General features: G+C 51.5%; 2 protein-coding genes across 4 annotated transcripts in view; one reads left to right on the top strand and one right to left on the bottom strand.

Annotated features, from left to right (window-relative positions):
• PTGES (prostaglandin E synthase) overlaps positions 1-20408 on the top strand; it is a 98478-nt gene that overhangs the window by 60285 nt on the left and 17785 nt on the right. The gene's annotated exons all lie outside the window — the stretch shown is intronic.
• PRRX2 (paired related homeobox 2) overlaps positions 3378-20408 on the bottom strand; it is a 68763-nt gene continuing 51732 nt past the window's right edge. The window contains exons 3-5 of the mRNA XM_039506900.1: positions 10873-11057; positions 10361-10539; positions 3378-5475 (exon numbers count right to left, since the gene is read on the bottom strand). Coding sequence (XP_039362834.1) covers positions 5340-5475; positions 10361-10539; positions 10873-11057 — 500 coding nt within the window. The 3' untranslated portion in view covers positions 3378-5339. The remainder of the gene's footprint in view (positions 5476-10360; positions 10540-10872; positions 11058-20408) is intronic.

The raw sequence follows: 20408 nt of genomic DNA, 5'->3' as shown, positions 1-20408 counted from the left end.
TATGTCTACACTGCAGCTGGGAGGCGGAGCAAGCTTTCCAGCTGGCGTCTGCAGCCTTGGGGGGAATGTCACGCAAGTGCACTAAAAATAGCCGTGTAGACGTTGCTTTCCCGCTGTGGCTCCGGCTGCGATGCCTACGCGGCTGTTTTGAGCACGAAGGTACAAGGCCCACCAGCCCAAGTCTGTGGGTATCAACGGGGAGGTTCGATCCTCAATGCAGCGTAGACATCTCCTCAGTGCTGTGGCACAGGGCTCCCAACTGACACACTCAATAAGGGATTGGGGGCCAGGCTGAGAGGGGATACAAAGGGCCAATCCCCAACCTGAAGCACACATCGCTGACGTTAACGACGCACCCCGGGGAAAAGACCCAGGGGCAGCGCTAGCATGGAATTAACCAAGCACCTGTGGAAGGGGAACCATTCCCTGCTAGGAATCCAACGCATCTAGCGGTTAGAGCAGGGTTTGCGAGAGCTGCAGCCGCCTCTGTTTCCCCACTTCTTAGCTGGAGATACTAATACACCCCCACCCCGCTTTTGTAAAACACGGAGAGATTCTCAACCGGCAGGAACTAAGGGAGCATTCGACAATAATGTGCAATAGTCAAATACACCCTTGGTGGGGCTTCAACAGATGAGTGCCGGCTCAATAGGAAGAAGGTGATGCTAAATGGCCCTATTCGTGTTCTTCATCTCGTTACTCTTCTTGGCCTGAGAAGTCCAAAGAGCCCCACCCCGCCATCTTCCAGCACAGCGCAGCCTCCAGTCCTACTGTGAGCCGGGCATCGTCCCAGAATCGGCTGTGACAGAGCAGGGAAAGGCTGAATCCTCATTCATGCATCTAGACGCTGAACTACTCAGTAAAATATTTATTTCTCAGTTATTTCACAAGTTGTTCTTACAAAAATTACTTCCCTCCCCAAAAAGAACCCCCCTAAAAACCAAACCCAAACCCTACACAGACATGCACAAAAAAAACCACCCCACCCAAACAACCCCACCCCACCCCATAGATCCTGTTACAAGTAATTGAAATGTACAAATAAAAAGGAAGAGAGCAAGCTTAGATTAGGACAAGCCCTAGTTCCTGCTATCATTCCACTGGGGCAATTTGTGTCTTGTCTCGGCAATGCTTTAACGTCAGCTGACCATTTTGGAGGAGGCTGCCAAGAGTGCTGTAAAATTAAGAGCAAATGTTTTCTAATTGAGATTGTGCAAAGAAATATCCCCCCCCTCCTTTTTTTTTTACGTTTAGAGAAACAGCATCTGCAAACTATTAAACCGGTTTATTTTCATTAATGCTCTCAAAAAGGGAGTGACATTTATATCTCTGCGGTTTCGTCTTATACAACAGGAAAGAGCCCCATGTTTTTCATGGGAATAAACGCTCCAAGATTGTCCCTCTTCCCACCCCCAAGCAAAGTTTCTCATGATGGGAGTTCTATCTTCAGTGAATCCATGGCTGCACGTCTTGGCTTTGACCGGCTACCTCCATCGTGCGCTGCTTCTGTCATCGCTGCTTGGAGAGCTTTATTTTGCACCAAACACACACTGGGGCTGGAAATGTGGAATTCGTTGTTCCGTGGCTTTGCTCACGGGGGGGAATAGGACGTTTCAGTCCTTGTGTGGTTCTCCTGGGCTGTTTGGTGCTGTGCTAGTGACACCCGGTGTTAAGCTGAAACCGGTGCAGCCAGAGCTTTACTCAAGCCCATGATCGCTTTTCCCTGCCTCATGCGCTTCTGCCTGCGCTCAAGCTCCTGCCCGGGTAAAGGTTTTCTACACTTGCACTCCTGGTTCATGCTCATGGGCCTCAGCCCTGCTCCGATGACGCTTGCCACCAGTTTTGCATGAAGTGTCACAACTGTTCTCTATGCGCTTGAAATGACCTCGCGCCGAGTGTTTGAAACTGTGCCCTGGTTAGATGGTCTTCAAGACGCTGCGTTAACCAGGATGCTGGCAGGTGCCTGCTGGCCAAGAGGCTCCCCTTAAGATGAGGCCCCTTACAGTCACAGCAATGGGGGTAGGGTGGGGTGGTATCTGATCTGACAAGTATATTTGGCCTCATGGAGACAGAGTTTTCCTAAGAGACCAGGACCAGATTGTCTATGCCCATCACCCACAGCGGGGGCCATACTTTCAAAGCATTCAGGGCCCAAAATGCTGGCCAGTTTGGAAAATCTGGAATTACTTTTTAAAAGAGGGTGGTTCAGGGGGCGGGGTGCTACCCTGAAGACTTAGGGGGACCAAGATTCACGTCACTGCTGTGCCACAGACTTCCTGCGTGACCGGCTTGTCTAGGCCCAAAAAAGCTACTGCTTTAACTCTACTGGTACACCCGATGCCACTCCCCCTCCCATAGCTCTGCACCTCTGCTCCCATCATTTCAATGGAGATGATAGCACTTCCCTAGCTCACAGGGGTGTCGGGGGGGTGAATGCCTTAGAGACTGAGAAGTGCTCAGGCACCACAGCACGTGAATTGGTTGTTGGAATTTAAGTACAGAATCACCAGCGTGAGGCTGGGGGCTGGAGCAGCCTAAAAGCATCAGAGCTGTGAGTCACATCCATAGCGAGCAGGGCTGCGAGCATCTTGTTCCAAGGGGGGCGGGGTGCTATTGTCTGCTCACTCTGACAATGATCTTGGCATTGGTTGTGCTGGTTCCTTTAAGAAGTTTGCGTCCCCACGTCCGGTTAAGGTAAACGCACACTAGGTGTCACCACCTTGATTTTGGAAACATCTTTCATCTGTTGGGAAGCAGCTGGGAAGGTAAGTCTGGCAGGATCCTGCCCACTGGTGCCCAGGCCAGGCGTGGCCCTGCTGGTGCCGCCCAGAAGGCCTGGGTCTTCCCAGACCTTGATAACAGCAGCTAAGGGTCACTCAGTGGCTAGAGCATCACTTCGCTCTACTGGGTGGAAAGTTAGAACGGCTCAGTAGGATCTGCTCCTATCATGACTGCAGCAGATACAAACCCTGCTGCTGCCTAGCTTGTGGGGACTCTCCCTTGGCTCAGGCACTAGAGACGTGTGTCTTTTGAAGCGGATGGTCCCGTGCATGAGTCCTTCTGCCAGCTAATGTACCAGGCTGCAGCCAAAGACCCATTAAAGAAAAGGCTGCTCCCAAGGGAAGCAGTCAGTGGGGGAGGAATTAGGTTACCTTTATGGACGAGCTCTGCCATCCCCTCAGAAACTCCACATGTGCCTTTGTCCTGGAGCCCGTTCAACATCTGTGATTACTGCGAGGGAAGGTGGTTGTGCCTTTTACTGCCACGTTGTGGGATACGAGCTCTTTCCACCTTCGTAGTACTGGCTACAGCAAAACTACTAGGCTTCCCATAGAGTAGTGTGACCAGAGAGCAAGTGTAAAAACCAGGACGGGGGTGGGGGGTAATAGATGCCTATATAAGAAAAAGCCCCCAAAATCGGGATTGTCCCTATCAAATCGGGACATCTGGTCACCCTACTGTAGAGCGTTATCTGTAGGAGAGCGTCTCAGTAGTAGCCGCCTTTGTTCTTAAAAATACCAGCACATTCATTCATTCCTTACTGAATTCCCAGCAAGACACAGGCCTTAATGAGAGGGGGACTGAATGGGCTGGGGGATTGGTACAGGGAGATGATGCCTTTTACTTCTAAGTCACTAGTTCAAATCCAGGGCAAGTCAGTCAGGACCCAAAGCTGTTTTCAGCTGGTGCCTGCTTGGTGGCCTACGTGAAATGAATAAGCAGTTTCAGCCCGGTTTCCAGTGGGTATTTTGTCCACATCATAAAACCAGCACCACGCAGCAGAGAGGTCGGGGCTTGACTGGAGCCTGGAAACTGAGCTCCCTTCTCCTCCCTAACCGGGAGCCCCATGAGAACAGGGGCGAGGCTCAGTGGTGTAGCAGTACCAAGGAAAACCTGTACTGCCTGTGTTATACCTGTACTTGTGCATACGTAAAGGAAGCTGTCTCCAAGCTGCCTGGCCAGCCCCCTACTCTAGCCCCATTAATTAAAGCCCCAGCACAAAAAGCTCAGAGAAGACCCCTGAGGCCTCCAGCTGAGGCTCTGCTTGTTCACATCTTACATTGTAACTTTGATTTTCAGCTGTTCGGCAGGGAAGAGCTTGCTAAGAGGTGGGATGATGGGGAAAGGCAGCCACTTGCTGCGGAAGGCGTTTAATTTACGAGGCCAGGCCATCAACCACATCCAGGGGAGGCAGTTCCACAAGAGAGGCAGTGTTTCCGAAGGAGGCAGCCTGCCTGGCCATTGGACAACGATGCACTCAGCTAAAGCCCACAGCCTTTTTTTTCCCCCCAGGACAGTTCAATGACCCGAGGCCCCTTCAGACTTGCTTGTGAATTCATTGACTTAACCACAAAGTGCAGAGCAAACATCAACTTTTGGAAAGCTGCAAAGTCCCGTCAGCTAGCTGGAGTGAGTTCTCCTGAGCACTCAAACCATCAGCTTCGCCTTTGACTAATGGTTTCCAAAAAAAAAAAAGTCGGTAACATATCTTACATTGGCATGGGCAGCTGGCTACTCCTAAATGTACAAAGCACAATGCAGGGTTACGGTAATGAATATATACAGCAGGGGTGGGCAGTCCCACTTGTAAAAGTCTTTCTCTCTCAAGCATTGCAGTCTGGTGACACAAAAATATATGAGCAAAGTTGTCAGCCTTGGAACTGCTGTCGTATAATGTGAGTCGGCTACAAATGCAATGGCTGAACAGTCAAGTTTGAGTGACAACCAAAGGAAAAGAGACTATATAATTGACATAATACAACGTAGTGATCCTCCCAACAAAGACCAGCGGGACGTCCCCAGCGTAGGAGGATACTGGCCCTGCTAGTGAAGGCAGGGGGCTGGACTCGATGACCTTTCAAGGTCCCTTCCAGTTCTATGAGATAGGTATATCTCCATATATTAATACTCAGTCGCTCTTTGGCTGTCCAGCTGAGCTATCCAAATTGGTCAAATCCTGTAGTCCAAGATTCTTCCCTGTTCGGAAGCATCTTCATGTTAACTTGGCAAGTCTGTTCATCCTTGAAATGTGTGTGTGTGTGTGTGTGTGTGTATTTTATTATAGAGTGTGTGGGGAAAGCAACTTTCTTACCAAGTTCACTCCGTCTGTGGCTACAATTACACGCCACTTTCCAAAGGGGCTTGTGACTTGCTCTGCTTTCCAAAGGGGCCAGGAGACGAAGGGGATGCTGGTGACGGACTCGGCATTGGTTGAGAGTCAGAAGGGTTTGGGTTTAGACTGGGACAGGAGCGGCAAGCTGGCCTCTTGTGATCGGGAAGATGCTCTCCCGCCTAGGGCAGGCACATTGGTGTTTTGTCCCGGTTCTGGGGACGTGCAGTCAGTTCACCGTGGGCACATGGCTCTGATTCAGGCTGAACTCTTTGGCTTTGAGGCGTAAGCTGGCGATACTGTTTGCCATGTTCACCCCCTGGGCGGGCGTCGCGGTGCCGCTTGAGCTGTAGGATGGCACGGTGCTGCAGCGGGGAGAGGAGCGAGGGAGAGGAAAATAGTGATGAGACTTAGGCACAGCCCAGGGAAAGCCTTAGACGCCGACGCTGCAATAGTTAAGTGGAATAGCACCTCTCTATTTGATTCATTTGATTTTAAGTTGTCAGGCAGTTGGCTCCTTTCACCAGCTTCTCGGAAACAATCGGCTGATGCCAATAGTAAACTTCCCCCGCAAACCATAGCAGGGGCTGGATGGCTTTGTGCTGCTCAGTGAAGGCAGGCGGTTTGTGCAAATCAATTTTAAATGAGATTTAAGTCCCTGCCTCTAGCTTCTAAACTGAATACATGTGAGATGGGCCCAGGGCAAAAACCTGGATCTAGGCCTGGGGTGGGCAAACTTTTTGGCCCGAGGGCCATATCTGGGTATAGAAATTGTATGGCGGGCCACGAATGCTCATGAAATTGGGGGTTGGGTGCGGGAGCGGGTGAAGGCTCTGTCTGGGGGTTCAGGCTCTGGGGTGGGGCCAGAAACGAGGAGTTCAGGGTGCAGGGTTTAGACTAGGACCAAGGGGTTCGGAGGGTGGGACAGGGATCAGGACTGGGGTTGGGGTATGGGAGGGGGCAGGGGATACCTCAAGCAGCTTCCAGAAGCAGCGGCATGTTCCCCCTCCGGCTCCTACGTGGAGGTGTGAGCAGGTGGCTCTGTGCTGCCCTGTCTGCAGGCGCCGCCCCTGCACTCCCATTGGCTGCCGTTGCCAGCCAATGGGAGCTGTGAGGGCAGCGCTTGGGGCACAGGCACCGTGCGGAGCCCCTGGCTGCCCCTTCGTGTAGGACCCGGAGCGGGGACATGCTGCTGCTTCTGGAAGCCAGGCCACGCACAGAGTGGGGCAAGTCCCGGACCCCGCTCCTCAGCTGGAGCGCCAGAGTGCGGTAAGCTCCGGACCCTGCTCCCTGGCAGGAGCTTGAGGGCCAGATTAAAACATCTGAAGGGCCAGATGTGGCCCCTGGGCCATAGTTTGCCCACCTCTGGGCAAACCCCTTCCCTACCCACTCTGAAAATTATAGGGGAAGTTCACTCCAGACCGTGCGCTTGATCTCTAGGGTTGGCAATGGATTGAGTCAAAAACCCAGAGAGGAACATGTCCTGAAGTCCAGATCTGGATCTGAGCTTTGCAGCGCAGGGAAAACCCACTAGCTGAGCACTCAATGACACGCGTCACTCAAGGGCTGAAGAATGAAATAGACGTTAGATACAGAAGCAAATCAGACGGGGATTATGCTGGAGCAAACGTCTGTCTCCATACCAATATTCTGCCCTTGTGGCTCTTAGATACTGAAATGCTGGGTCCTTTTTGCAAAGCTCTTCCTCCAGGCTTTCAAAGCACTTAGGGAAAGGGATTCATTACTGCAAGTATCCCAAGCTGACTTCATTCAGATCACCCGCGGGCCTAGGAGAGAACCCAAGACTGGGATGGCTGATGTTCCCCCCACCCATTACAATTTCTCAGTTCCACGGTCTGTACAGAAGAGTCGAGCTTTCAGGGATGGCCACTCCCAGTGCAGTTTTTATGACTCTCTGGTTACAGGATTCAGCAAATGGGTGTGAATTTGCAATCCCTTTCTTCCCCGGAATGGCTTTGCCAAGGGAAATTCTATTTAAAAGTGAAAAGAAGCTTTTCCCTCGCTGAAGCAAAGCCTGTGCAGTGGATTGCGGTAGAAGAGCCCACGGCCGCCCAGAGGATTCAGGGGGCCTGGGGTCTTCAGCGGCGGGGGGCCCCCGCCACCAAATTGCCGCCGAAGACCCGGCACTTCGGCGGCAGGTCCCGGGGCGGAAGGACCCCGCACCGTGTGTCTTCGGGGCACTTCGGCGGCGGGTCCCAGGGCGGAAGGACCTCCCGCTGCCAAATTGCTGCCGAAGACCCAGCACTTCGGCGGCGGATCCTGGGGCGGAAGGACCCCCCCGCCGCCGAATTGCCGCCGAAGACCCGGCACTTTGGCGGTGGGTCCTGGGGCGAAAGGATCCCCGCCGCGGGTCTTCGGGGCACTTCGGCGGCAGGTCCCAGGGCGGAAGGATCCCCGCCGCAGGTCTTCGGGGCACTTCGGCAGCAGGTCCCAGGGCGGAAGGATCCCCGCCGCGGGTCTTCGGGGCACTTCGGCGGCGGGTCCTGGGGCGGAAGGATCCCCGCCACGGGTCTTCGGGGCACTTCGGCGGCGGGTCCTGGGGCGGAAGGATCCCCGCCACGGGTCTTCGGGGCACTTTGACAGTGGGTCCCGGGGCGGAAGGATCCCCATGGCCGAAATGCCACCAAAGACCTGGAGCGGAAGAAGCTCCGGGGGCCTGGGCCCTGTGAGAGTTTTCTGGGGCCCCCGGAGCGAGTGAAGGACCCTGCTCCAGGGCCCCCAAAAAACTCTTGTGGGGGCCCCTGCGGGGCCCGGGACCTTGGGCAAATTGCCCCACTTGCCCCCCCCCTCCCGGGCGGCCCTGCAAGAGCCCCTTGACCTGAAACCAAGGTGGTGGGATAGTCTATCTTGTACCAACTCCTTGCTTGTAATTATTTGTTCATTAGAATTTCTTCCCTCCTCCTCTCCCTCTCCGGCTCTTTATTTTGACGTCTCTCCCAAGCAGAACGTGAGTTTGCATTTCCAAGTGGGTTCTGGATTAGATAAAACAGGCCAAATTTATCCCTGGTGCAATTGCTGGAGTTACCCCAGAAAGGAATTTGACCCTGTTGAGTTTGCCTGTCCCCCTAGTTTAGAGGGAAAACCCACTGAAAAAACCATCTCTTGCAAAGCTTTCTGGGCTCTGCTTTTACCCCCGGGGGGTGGGGGGGTGTCATTAGTGCTCAGGCTGCTAAAAAGCTCTGTTGGTTCTCGTGACCCCTGGGGAGCACCATGTGCCTCCGACACTTCGAATATTAACTATCCTCACTCGAGTTTCACTCTTATAAATATTTAAACTCAACATTAGAAGACAAGGTGGGTGAGGTCATCTCTGTTATTGGACCAACGTCTGTTGGTGAGAGAGACCAGCTTTCAAGCCACACGCGGCTCTTCTTTGGGTCTGGGAGAGGCACGCCGCGTGCCACAGCTCAATCCAAGGTGGAACACATAGTTTAGCATAAGTAGTTAGCACATGTTCCAAGGGGCCATTCAAGGGGAAGTCACCCCTGTAGTCACAGGACAAAAAGGGGGATTAGTGGGTTACAGATTGTTGTAATAAACCATAAATCCAGTGTCTTTATTAAGACCATGATTTTTAGCATCATGCAAAATTATGAATTTCAGCTCCCAGCATAGGCGCTGACTCCATGGGTGCTTGAGGGCTGGAGCACCCACGGGGGAAAATTAGTGAGTGCTCTGCACCCACCGGCAGTCAAGCTCCCCTCCTCCCCCCTGAGCACGCTGCGTCCCCACTCCCCCACCTACCTCCCAGCGCTTCCTGCCTGGCCACAGCCCAACAGCTGTTTGGCAGCATTAGCACGCTCCGGGGTGGGGGGGAGGAGCGGGAACGTGGCACGCTCAGGGGAGGAGGCGGAGCTGGGGCAGGGATTTGGGGAAGGAGTTGGAATATTGGCAGGGAGGGGGCGGAATTGAGGCAGGGACTTTGGGGAAGGGGTTAGAATGGGGGTGGGGAAGAGGTGAGGCCTCATGGAAGGGATGGAGTGGGAGCGGGGCTGGGGACAGAGGGGGGTGTTGAGCATCCATGGGAAAGAAGGGAAGTCGGCGCCTATGGCTCCCAGGCTTGTCTTTTGAGAGTGTTGTGCAGTTTCCTGGGTCCTACACACGCCTATCACAACATGTGGTGTCGTGTACCTCATCCAGGGCACTAAACGACCTAACAAAAACTATGCGAGTGAAACCCATCGGTGCTGACTCCGTGGGTGCTCCAGGGCTGGAGCACCCACAGGGAAAAAGTGGTGGGTGCTGAACACCCACGGGCAGCCCCCCTACTAGCTCCCCCTCCCCCAGTGCCTCCTGCCCACCGATGAGCCCCACTGATCAGCACCTCCCCCTCCCTCCCCATGCCGCCTGCCCGCCGCGATCAGCTGTTTCGCAGCATGCAGGAGGCTCTGGGGGGAAGGGGAAGGAGTGGGGATGTGGCGTGCTCAGGGTAGGGGTGGAATGGGGCAGAAAGAGGTGGGGTGGGGTTGGGCACTTGGGGGAAAGGGGAGTGGCGGCGGGGTATGGGGTAGAGCTTCCCCAGCAAATTGGAAAGTTGGCGCCTGTGGTGAAACCAGACAACCGCTAACCCCCCGTTTTTGTCCTATGACTACAGTGGTGTTGACAGGCCACTTCACCTCGAATGGTCGCTTAGTTTAGCATAAGGAGTTAGCACATATTCTATGTATTTAGCTGTGGCACTCGGAGTGCCTTTCCCAGGCCTGAGGAAGAGCTCTGTGTAAGCTCGAAAGCTTGTCTCTCTCACCAACAGAAGCTGGTCCAGCTGTTACCTCACCCACCTTGTCTCCTAATAACCTGGGGCAGACACAGCTCCCACAATGCTGCACTCAGCTCAGCGCAGCCATTGCCTCCATCCCATATGCTGGCTGTGTTTGTCCTAGCGGCAGGCCGACATCTTGGCCCAATGGGCCTGCAGTTTGTTCAGTTCTAACTTCTCCTTCCTACTTGGGGCTTAGGGCCCATCCCAACTTCCGCTAAAGCCAATGGAAAGACTCCCTGTGGCCTTTGTGCCTCCTCCATTTCCCCTGCCTGTTTAATTCTCTCTCTTGGAGGGGGAGCAGTTTTCTAATCAGCCTCTCAACCACCCGGCCTTCGCCGTCTTTTCTGCCCACTAGGGACAGGCCTGGTAGGGTGGCCTTGGCTGGCTCTCCAGCACCTCCTGAAAGGCAGCCGTGGTAACTCAGTTTGGGAATAGATGGGAAAGATAATGGTGAGTCTGCCTGGACTTACCTGTATGGGGATGTGGTGGTCCAGGAGAGATACTCTGGGCTCAAGGCAGTCGGCCTGGGGGCCATGGGCTGTTCGATGGCTGCGTCTTGGCTATAGGATTTGAGGAGTGATGCGGACCTGTTGGCCAGCATCGCCCGCTCGTTGCGGCGGAACTTGGCCCTTCGGTTCTGGAACCACACCTAGCGGGAGGAGAGGCAGCACCGGTCACTTGAGCTGCACAGACAAGGCAGGTGGGAGGGAGAGGGAGAGCTGCCCCATGCTCCCTAATGCATAGTGCAATGGGCTGATTGCACTGAGCAGGGGACTGAGTTAATTCTGGCAGATCTCAGCCTGGTGGTGACACCTCTGCTCTGCCTGCCATGACACAGTGGGCCAGGATGAGCTGTGATGCTCCTGGTCATTCTGAACTCTATGAAGGCCTGAGTTCTAGCTGGCCAAGGGAGTGGGGGAGCCAGTATCCTTGCCTAGAGCCAGGAGGCAGAGGCCTAGTTTCTCCCCACCGCTTTGCTCACCTGGACTCTGGCCTCACTGAGGTTGACCCGCCGTGCTAGCTCCTCTCGCACGAAAGCATCGGGGTAATGCGTCCTCTCGAAGACTCGCTCCAGAGCCTGGAGCTGGCTGCTGTTGAATGTGGTGCGGTTCCTCCTCTGCTTCTTCTTCCGCTTGGCAGCCCCGCGGCTTGGACTCAGACTCTCACCTAGGGGGAGCACAAAGGAGACAATCCCAGAGGGGCTGGGTACAAGTGACACGTCCATGGGGCCAGCCCACCTCTCCCCTGCCGGTTAGACAGACACACCCAGGCACTGGTGAGGGGGATGTGGCAGGCAGGGTGCAGCAGGGGCACTGCCCTGTGTCTCTGTTCAAAGGGTGAACAAGGCCGGTGACTGACCCTTCTTAGAGAGGATTTCGTTGCTGGGCCTGGGAGATGACCTTGCTAAGTGCAGATGTCTGCAATTCAGCAGTGGAACACAGCCTGCCCTTCACTGCAAGCCCTAGAGCCAAGCATGGCAGAATTCAACTCCTTTATAATGCTGATGGATAACATCAATGTTTATTTGAAAGCATTTTTTCCTATTGTTGCCAGCTGATATGTTCACAGTGCTGCAGAATTATGGGGGAGAGGTCAGACGACGGGGAGAGTCAGGCAATAATTGTTTGACAGCAGACGTTGCAAGTCAAAAAGGTAAAGCTTTATAACCATTAAAATACAAATTGTCAACGTCCTGTGTCAAAATATACGACGTAAATACCCTGAAATCGAACTGGAATAAGTTCTCAAGCAGCGTTTTTCTTCCTTCGTCTGTCTGTACATTTCGATGATCATTGATGGAAATATTTTTTCTTCAGTTTGCGTGTGTAGAGTGAAATCGCTGTTTACCAACATTTACCAATAGAAATCTAACCTTCTCAGCCTACCTCGAGGGGAAGGAGCGTGGTCCACTGGACTGTCCATGGGAAGGGGAAGCAGTTATTCAGTTCCAGTCCTAGCTCTGCCACTGACTGTGTCTCCTGGCACATGTCCCAGCCCTTCTCTGTGCCTCAGTTTCTCTCAGGGATAATACTTACCTCCAGGGGGATGAATGGGGAAGGGGTTTAACTAGTTAATATATGCCAAGGGCTATGTAAGTACGAAGCTTAAAATTCCCAGAGGTGGCCACTGATTTCAGATGCAGCAGATGCTTGAGGCCTGATTCTCAGAGGCGACGAGTGCCGGCAAGTCCTGTTGAAGTCAATGCAAGCTGCGGGAGCTCAGCACCGTAGCAAATCAGGCCCCAGGATGTCTCAAGTTGGGCACCCAAAAATGGAAGCACCCAAAATCCGTGGCCACTTCTGCAAATGGGGGTCTTAGTCTCTAACGCCAGCCGTCAGCAGTGCAGGAACTAGTGGTGCTGCGGATGCAGCCGCACTCCCTGGCTTGAAGTAATAATAGCAATGACATATTAGACCGTTTTGTCCAATGGCTTTTGGCGCACTCGCTATAAAAATGGTTCCAGCTCCCCTGCCAGCAGCTCCTGAAGTAGCAGCAGCTACATCTGTCTGCGACATGCAGGGCCGGCTCTACAGTTTTCACCGCCCCAAGCAGCGCTGCCGAATTGCCGCCCTGGGCGGGGGGGCAGTCCATGTGCCCTTAGGGCGGCAGGCGCGTTTCCATGGCAGCGGCAATTCGGCGGCAGCTTCTATGTTTAGCTGAAGCCGCCCCGGACAGCTAAACATAGACGCTGCCACCGAATTGCCGCTGCCGCGGAAACACGCCTGCCGCCCTAAGGGCACACAGACTGCCCACCCCCCGCCCGCGGCAGCAATTCGGCGCGCTACTTGGGGGCAAAACAAGGGGGACTGCCGCCCCTTGCAGAATGCCGCCCTAAGCACCTGCTTGGAATGCTGGTGCCTGGAGCCGGCCCTGGCGACATAGGAAGGAACAGGAGGGTAATTAGAAGGACGTGATTTTTAAGGTGAGCTATCTCATGGCCAGCCAGTGCTAGAAACAAATGTTACCAAGGCTCTGAGATATTTTGTTCAATATCTTCATTAACGATCTGGAGGATGGTGTGGACTGCACCCTTAGGAAGTTTGCAGATGACACTAAACTGGGAGGAGTGGTTGATACGCTGGAGGGTAGGGATAGGATACAGAGGGACCTAGACAAATTAGAGGATTGGGCCAAAAGAAATATGATGAGGTTCAACAAGGACAAGTGCAGAGTCCTGCACTTAGGACGGAAGAATCCCATGCACTGCTACAGACTAGGGGTCGAGTGGCTGGGCAGCAGTTCTGCAGAAAAGGACCTAGGGGTTACAGTGGACGAAAAGCTGAATATGAGTCAGCAGTGTGCCCTTGTTGCCAAGAAGGCTAATGGCATTTTGGGTTGTATAAGTAGGGGCATTTCCAGCAGATCGAGGGACGTGATCATTCCCCTCTATTCAGCACTGGTGAGGCCTCATTTGGAGTACTGTGTCCAGTTTTGGGCCCCACACTACAAGAAGGATGTGGATAAATTGGAGAGAGTCCAGCGGAGGGCAACAAAAATGATTAGGGGGCTGGAGCACATGACTTATGAGGAGAGGCTGAGGGAACTGAGATTGTTTAGCCTGCAGAAGAGAAGAATGAGGGGGGATTTGATAGTTGCTTTCAACTACCTGAAAGGGGGTTCCAAAGAGGATGGATCTAGACTGTTCTCAGCGGTAGAAGATGACAGAACAAGGAGTAATGGTCTCAAGTTGCAGAGGGGGAGGTTTAGGTTGGACATTAGGAAAAACTTTTTCACTAGTGGTGAAGAAATGGAATGGGTTACCTAGGGAGGTGGTGGAATCTCCTTCCTTAGAGGTTTTTAAGGTCAGGCTTGACAAAGCCCTGGCTGGGATGATTTAGTTGGGTTTGGTCCTGCTTTGAGCAGGGGGGTTGGACTAGATGACCTCCTGAGGTCCCTTCCAACCCTGAGATTCTATGATTCTATGATTCTACTCACACCCAGCATTTGTTTCCATTTTTGTGGCTAGTGAAATTTTGAACCTTAAGCCTGCCACTGGTCCGTCTGTTTGCCTTTTTGGTCCAGATCCAGGCCTGAGTATGGTGCATCTTGGGCCTTCATCCAGGGTAACTTTCATTCTTTCTTTGTTGCCAGCGTCACATGAGACGGGGCAGGCTGATGGAGACTGGTTCTGGAGGACACAGTCAGTTGCCTACAGAGGCCCAGTGGGGAAAATATGTTGTTTTTAATTCTTTAGTGGAGTATTGTTCAGTTATTCTTTCCATTAGCAAAGCATCTGGATTCAATTTGTACCTAATGGCGGGAAAATATTTTTGAATGGTTTGAAATGTTAATAGTTTTATGACATCCCATGGATTTACAGCCGTTGCACTGGATTTCTCTGCCCTATGTCAAAGTTAGAGCCTATGAGGTGAGAAATTGTTGCTTCTCGCTGAAAGGCTTCGAATGCAGCTTTGCAAAATTGTCATGAGATGATACCAGCCCAGGCAACAAATCTCCTGAAAGGAATATAAACCCTCATGCCACCCTCTGACTACTGAGGCCTAGATGGAAACTTCTGTGCCTTACTCCATTGCTACCGCAGGGTTTCTTGCACCTTTCTCTGAAACATCTGGTGCTGGCCATTGTCGGTAACAGGATACTGGAGTAGATGCACCATGAATCTCATCCAATGGGGCAACGTGATCCAGTGTGATCTGATTCCTACTTTTACCACGCTGATGAAAAACTAAAGATAATTTAGACGCCCATCAACCCCGCTCCCAACCCCCCCCAATCTCAGGTGAGTGGGGCAGTAGAAATGTGCATGGCTGTTGTTATAACCCTTTGTGGTTCTCCAGCATCTCAAAGCACACTACAAAGGTCGGCATTACCCCTGTGTTACAGAGGGGCGAAGTGAAGCACACAAAGGTGAAGTGAGTTGACCCAGGTCACACAGTGACTAGAACCTGTCTACGCTGGAGAAAAAGACACGCGGCAGTGAGTCTGAGCCTGGGTCCACTGGCTCAACGTTTGGGGCTCTGAGACCCTCCCTGCCTTGCCAGGTTTCAGAGTCCAGTCTCCAGTCCAAGCCCAAAAGTCTACGCTGCTATTTTTAGCCCCACAAGCCAAAGCCAGTTGCCCTGGGCTCTGAGACTTGCTGCTGTGGCTTGCTTTGGGGTTGGTTTTTTTCTATGTAAATGTGTCCTAAGACTCCTGAGCCCTTGTCCTAACTACTGGTCTATGCTGTCTGCTTTATCAGTTAAGGAAACCGAGAGTAGGCATCTGTGCTGCTAATTTCCAGGTGGACCCTTTCTTTGCCATACTTTGTATTTGAGAGTCTCTCTCCGTAGGCTGGAACACTGGGGAGCGTTCAATATGCTGGACAGAGACTTTGGGGACAGTCCCATTTTAATAATGAATAAACTGAGCCTAGTCTACTTCAGTCGTGCTGTGCCTGTGGCTATCAAGCAGGGGCAGAAGTAGCCTCCCAATTCAATGAGCACCTGCTCCTCAGCCCGCCGTGGGGGCACCGACCACCCACAGCAGCACTTCCATCCCTAATCCTGGCCGGGCGTGGAGGGGAGGCCCCAGGGATGGGCATGGAGAGTGAGCCCACTCAATGCTCATTCAGCGGTTGTGACTCCTGTCCCACGGAGCTGGGCCCAGCTGCCCACTCCGGGCATTGTGACTTGGTGCACAGGGTCACAGCGCCGCCACTCAGGTCTGGCCCGGCTGCCTCTGGGGGGACGGCCAGGCCCAAACCTGAGACAGGAGCCCCTGTGCAAGTGCACCCATTGAACACTGGGCCCGATTTCGAAGGGTGCAGCTGCAGCCATGGACCTCCACTGAAGCCACCACTGCTGTCAGGTCCAGGGTTCCCAATTTTTGGTTGGCCGTATTCCTGGAGGTTTCATCGCATGACATAATCTTTAATTAAAGATGAATCTTTAATCCCTGGAGACTTCAGGACTATCCTGGAGGGTTGGCAACCCTAACATAGGGCATAATTCCAGAGGCAGCTCTCCCTGGCTTGAGTCAGAAATCCTGACAACCATGTGGCGGTTACCCCGGGGAAGTGGCAGTTGAAATCTCCGAGAATGAGGGGTTAGGTTTGTGGCTGGTGCTGACAATGGCCTAGTGTAAGATGAGTCTTTGGTGCTTTCTTTACAATGCACATTGGGGCCTGAGATCCCTGGATGCCGTCCATCATTAGAAACCATTACACATTACGGGCAGTGAGAACGCTCTGCACCTTGTAGGAATGGCTTCTAACAATCCACAAGTCAGGCTCAAAACCCAGCCCTCACCCTACTCCCCGACCTGTTATTGATGCAGCTCCTCAACAAGCGTGACTAAATAGATCTTGCGTTGTGTCAGGGCACCTCATCCCTCTGCCTCAGCCACACAAGTAGGTGTCCAGGGGACAGAGGAAGGGAGCTGTCCACTGAGACCACCCTCCCCATGACTGGATGGTGAGATGGGAACTCCCTTGATGGACCATAGAAAGAGAGGTGACCTCAGCTACCATGGGCCCTAGTTGTCTGAACAGAGCCGGGGAGCTCCTTATGTACTGCAACTTTCTGATCATTTAGTTACACATCTTTGCATTCCAGGTAAGTTTCATCCTTTCTTTGCCCCTGTAAACCCCTCTGAGGACAGAGGGACCCTGGGGCTGATAGAAGCTGAGCGCGGCTGCATTTGGGAAGCTCCAGGACTGGGGCGGGGGAGAATGTTATGAAAGGTGACACGTGTTTGGTTCAATCTGAAATAAACGCAAGTTGAATCCAAAAGCCGAGCGAGAAAGACGCTCTTTGCCCCGCCCAGGAGACCACAGTCTAGCTTTGCATCACAAATAAAATTCCGAGAATTCCCTCCAGCCTTTGGTTCTGTCGAGAGTCTCAAATTCGCTGCCAATCTCTATTTTACAGTTGCCCCTTTTAGTTTAACTCCTTTTTTGGTTTTGTTTTCCTTCAGCAAGCTAATGAGCCTCTGGATTAAAAAAATATGGCAGGTCGCTGCTGTCCCAGCTTCCTCCCAGAACCTGGCATTGACATGGGCCGGCATGCAAGAACTATCCCTGATGGAAAAGCCCTACAGAATTTAATAGGGAGCAATAAGCTCCCTATAGGATTTATGAACTACCTGAGAGGGTTTAATGGACAAATTATAGAAAGAGGATCTCATTCTCTATTAAATGGTATAGGTTTTTATAGTGATTTCTATAGAACCCAGCTGGGCTCATCCTTAGTTAAATCTGTCTGTAGGACTTTTCCATGAGCGATAGCTTCCAGGTTGCCCTGCTGAAAGAATGAGGGAGCAGAACCTATAGATTTAACTCTTAAAATGGCATGCAGAGAATGTGCTTTCAACCGCACCCACTCTGCCTGCCCTCTTTTCCTCCTAGCAAAGCAGGACTCCTGATCTGCCTCCCACTGAAATCAACACAAAACCTCACATGGAATTCAATGGAAATGGGCTCAGGCGCTACCACAGACCCACTGTGTAAAATGATTTCCATGTGGGATTTGCATCAGAGATGGGCCCAAGCTGCAAGATTCCAATATGGATTACACCCCCCTTCCATGCTTGGAATGGGGCGGACCATTTTGCATCTGGGCTTTTAAAGAGCTGTAAAGTCTGGGGGTGCACGGGTCCAGTTTTTATGTTCAGGCCCCTCCGCTAGTTTAAATGTGCCCCTAAACCATGCACAAGTGAGATCTTCTCCTGAGCCACAAAACCATGCAGCACATTCCAGGCAAACTCTTAAAAGCTATTGTTAGCTGGTGAAAGCCTTTCCTCACCTAATCAAACCTTCCCTTGAAAGATAGCTGCCTCCCAGTACAGCTCAAAGGGTATCATTGTTCCTGAACTCTACATAGGTCCTTCTGCTTCCAGATGAATTCTCCATTATGTGATGTTTTTTTCCCTCCTCTTTAAAAAAAATCCCGTCCGTTGATTGCACGAGGCCGCTCTTGATCCAAATGTACCTGTCTGATTCCTCTAATTAGCCCAGCAACAGGGTTCTCCTGCTCCATAATGAATCCACATCTTTTCTCAATTAGCTCATGCTTTGGAGCCCTGCCCATACTCCAGAAATGTAGGACCAGATAAATGCCACTCTAATTGCTGATGGCATGTCTCCGACAGGTTTATGGTGTGCAAGGTTGGGAGCGATCGCCCGTTCTATAAAAAGATAGAGCTGAAATCAACATTAAAAAATGAATGTCATTAATCGTTCCATTTTTGTGCTTTCACGGGGTGGGATAGGAGGATAAACCTAATAGATCCTATTTCCATCTGCAGTCACAAATCCTACATGAAATCCACAGCTTACTCTGGCCATCCAGCCATTACTTTTTCGTGCCAAAGGCCGCTGTGCCATAAGATAACCCTATTCGCTTCTGAGCGTTAGACACACAGAAGGAAAAGTTACTTAACTGGCTTCTCTGTGATTTTCACCAAGGAATTAGAATGTGTTTTCCCACCCTGACGCTCTTCCAAGAGTAAGACTCATTAATTATGGAAAGGCAGAAATAGCTCCGCACTGGATTTCTTTCCCTCCTGAAGGACTTTGCAGGCCTCGTTTTGGGAGGCAAGGGGGGTTGAAACGATGGAGCGAATTTGCAAGTTTGCGTTTGTCATTTTTTGGTTACTGTCTGGCTCGCTTGGAGATACTGACTGGGTTGATTGTCCAACCTAGAGGTCAGAGGGGACATGTGAACATTCCCCCTTCCTGTGGCCACTTTTTGTATGGTGTATTTATTTCCCGCTGATTACAATTTCCTCTAAGGGGAAAAAAATAAAGAGGGGAGGGAGGGATAATATTACCGAATAATGAACGATGACATTGCAAGGATAAAAAGGGAAAGCGAGACTGCTCAGTAACCCTGAGATGAAAAACACATTCCGCAGGGGAAATTGGCGTTAAACGGAATATACGAGACATGGAATTAAGCTGTTGTTTTGTAACGTGTGTGTGTGTCTCAGACATTGCACAAACTAGAACCTTGTTGCCTGTTTAACACTAAATCTAGCCCCCTCATCGCTGGGGTATGTTAACGATAAAGGCTGGAATTTCCAAAAGCGCCCAATGGACGTTGGCTTTCAGTAGAACTTGTATTCCTGAGTCACTTAGAGGCTTTTGAAAAATCTCATCCAAATAGTAAATTATTCCAAAGGACTTGAGCTGGGATTTTCAAGCTTGTTAGAGAAAATGGGATAAAATGTTCAAAGTCACCTAAGTGATTTAGGAGCCTAAGTCTCATTTTTCAAAAAGGGACTTAGAAACTTAGGAGCCAAAGTTTCATTGGAAAGTTAATGGGACTTAGCTTCCCAGGTGCCTCAGTCAGGCTTACAAGTCTCTTAGGGTACAGCTATACTGCAAGTGAAGGTGTGACTGTAGCATGGCAGACATACCACTAATGTTAATCTAGCTAGCACGGGTAACAGTAGCAGCGTAGACATGGTGAAACAGGCTTCAGTATGAGTTAGCAACCAGTGTGTGTCCCCATGTTCCCTGACAGGCTTGTGGTCCGGGTGCTAGATGGTGCGGAAGCCCATGCTGCCACGTCTCCACGGCTCTTGTTACCCATACTAGCTAGATTAAAGCTAGAACGGCTGCACCTACCCGCACCACAATATGCTGTGTAGACATCAGGTGCTTCTGAACATTTTACTTTGGGGCTTAACCCTCTAAGGCTCCTTTGGAAATCACAGCCCTTCTGGTCCTCTTCTTAAATTAATCTTGATCATCCCATTTGATAGCCTCACTTTTCTCCTTTGCCTCTTCTTCCTTTGTCGTGGTCCTGGCCGTTCTTTACTTAACACTGCGATTCTACCAGGCAACCCCGTAACGCATGTGAGACAGTCCGGTCCTTGTCCCGCCGACGTCTATGTACATTATCATTTAGCTTCAGTGAGAGCAGGTTCCGACCTGTGGCTTGTAGGAAAACTGCTCTGTCAAAATACAGGCCTGATCCTGCATTCCTTACCCAGGGAACATGCCTGTTCGGAGTCACTGAGGCTGCAGGATCAGGCCCAAAGGCAGTATTCCGATGTTCATTTTCTAAGCAGCTGAAGGCAGCTTTGCTGAGTTTGCACTTCTCATCTGTGCTCCTAGCAGTTTTCTTTAATAATTATTTGCTGAGTTGAGACTAGAAAGCCAGGTATTACAGCAAATCTGGGTCATGGTTAAATATATACGTAGTGAGGGATTTTAACCCTTGAACTCCTTTTAGGCTATCAGCAGTAGAAAGTTGTACTATGTGCCATTAGAAAGGGAATTTTCCCTACCTTTCCACCAAGGTTTCAGATTTGATTTATGACTGTTGTTCACGAGGGATTCATGAGCTCAAGGCAGCCGTGATCCAGGCAATCTGAATGTATTATTATTATTTATTTTGATTTGCATTGAAATTACATCCGTTTACATGCTGGAACTCAATGAGTGGAATGTCTCAATTAATCTACATGGAATGTCCCTGTGCCATGGGAGAGGAGTGCTCATATTCGGGGAGAGGTGGCAATTCCCTTTCATTCAGGCAAGTGTACTATTCCTGTAGGCCTCACTAGGGCTGC

The sequence above is a fragment of the Mauremys reevesii genome, linkage group 19 (assembly GCF_016161935.1).
Source record: "Mauremys reevesii isolate NIE-2019 linkage group 19, ASM1616193v1, whole genome shotgun sequence".
Taxonomy (NCBI): domain Eukaryota; kingdom Metazoa; phylum Chordata; order Testudines; family Geoemydidae; genus Mauremys; species Mauremys reevesii.
The sequence above is the reverse complement of the archived record's forward strand: the minus strand, read 5'-3'. Positions and strand labels throughout refer to the sequence as shown.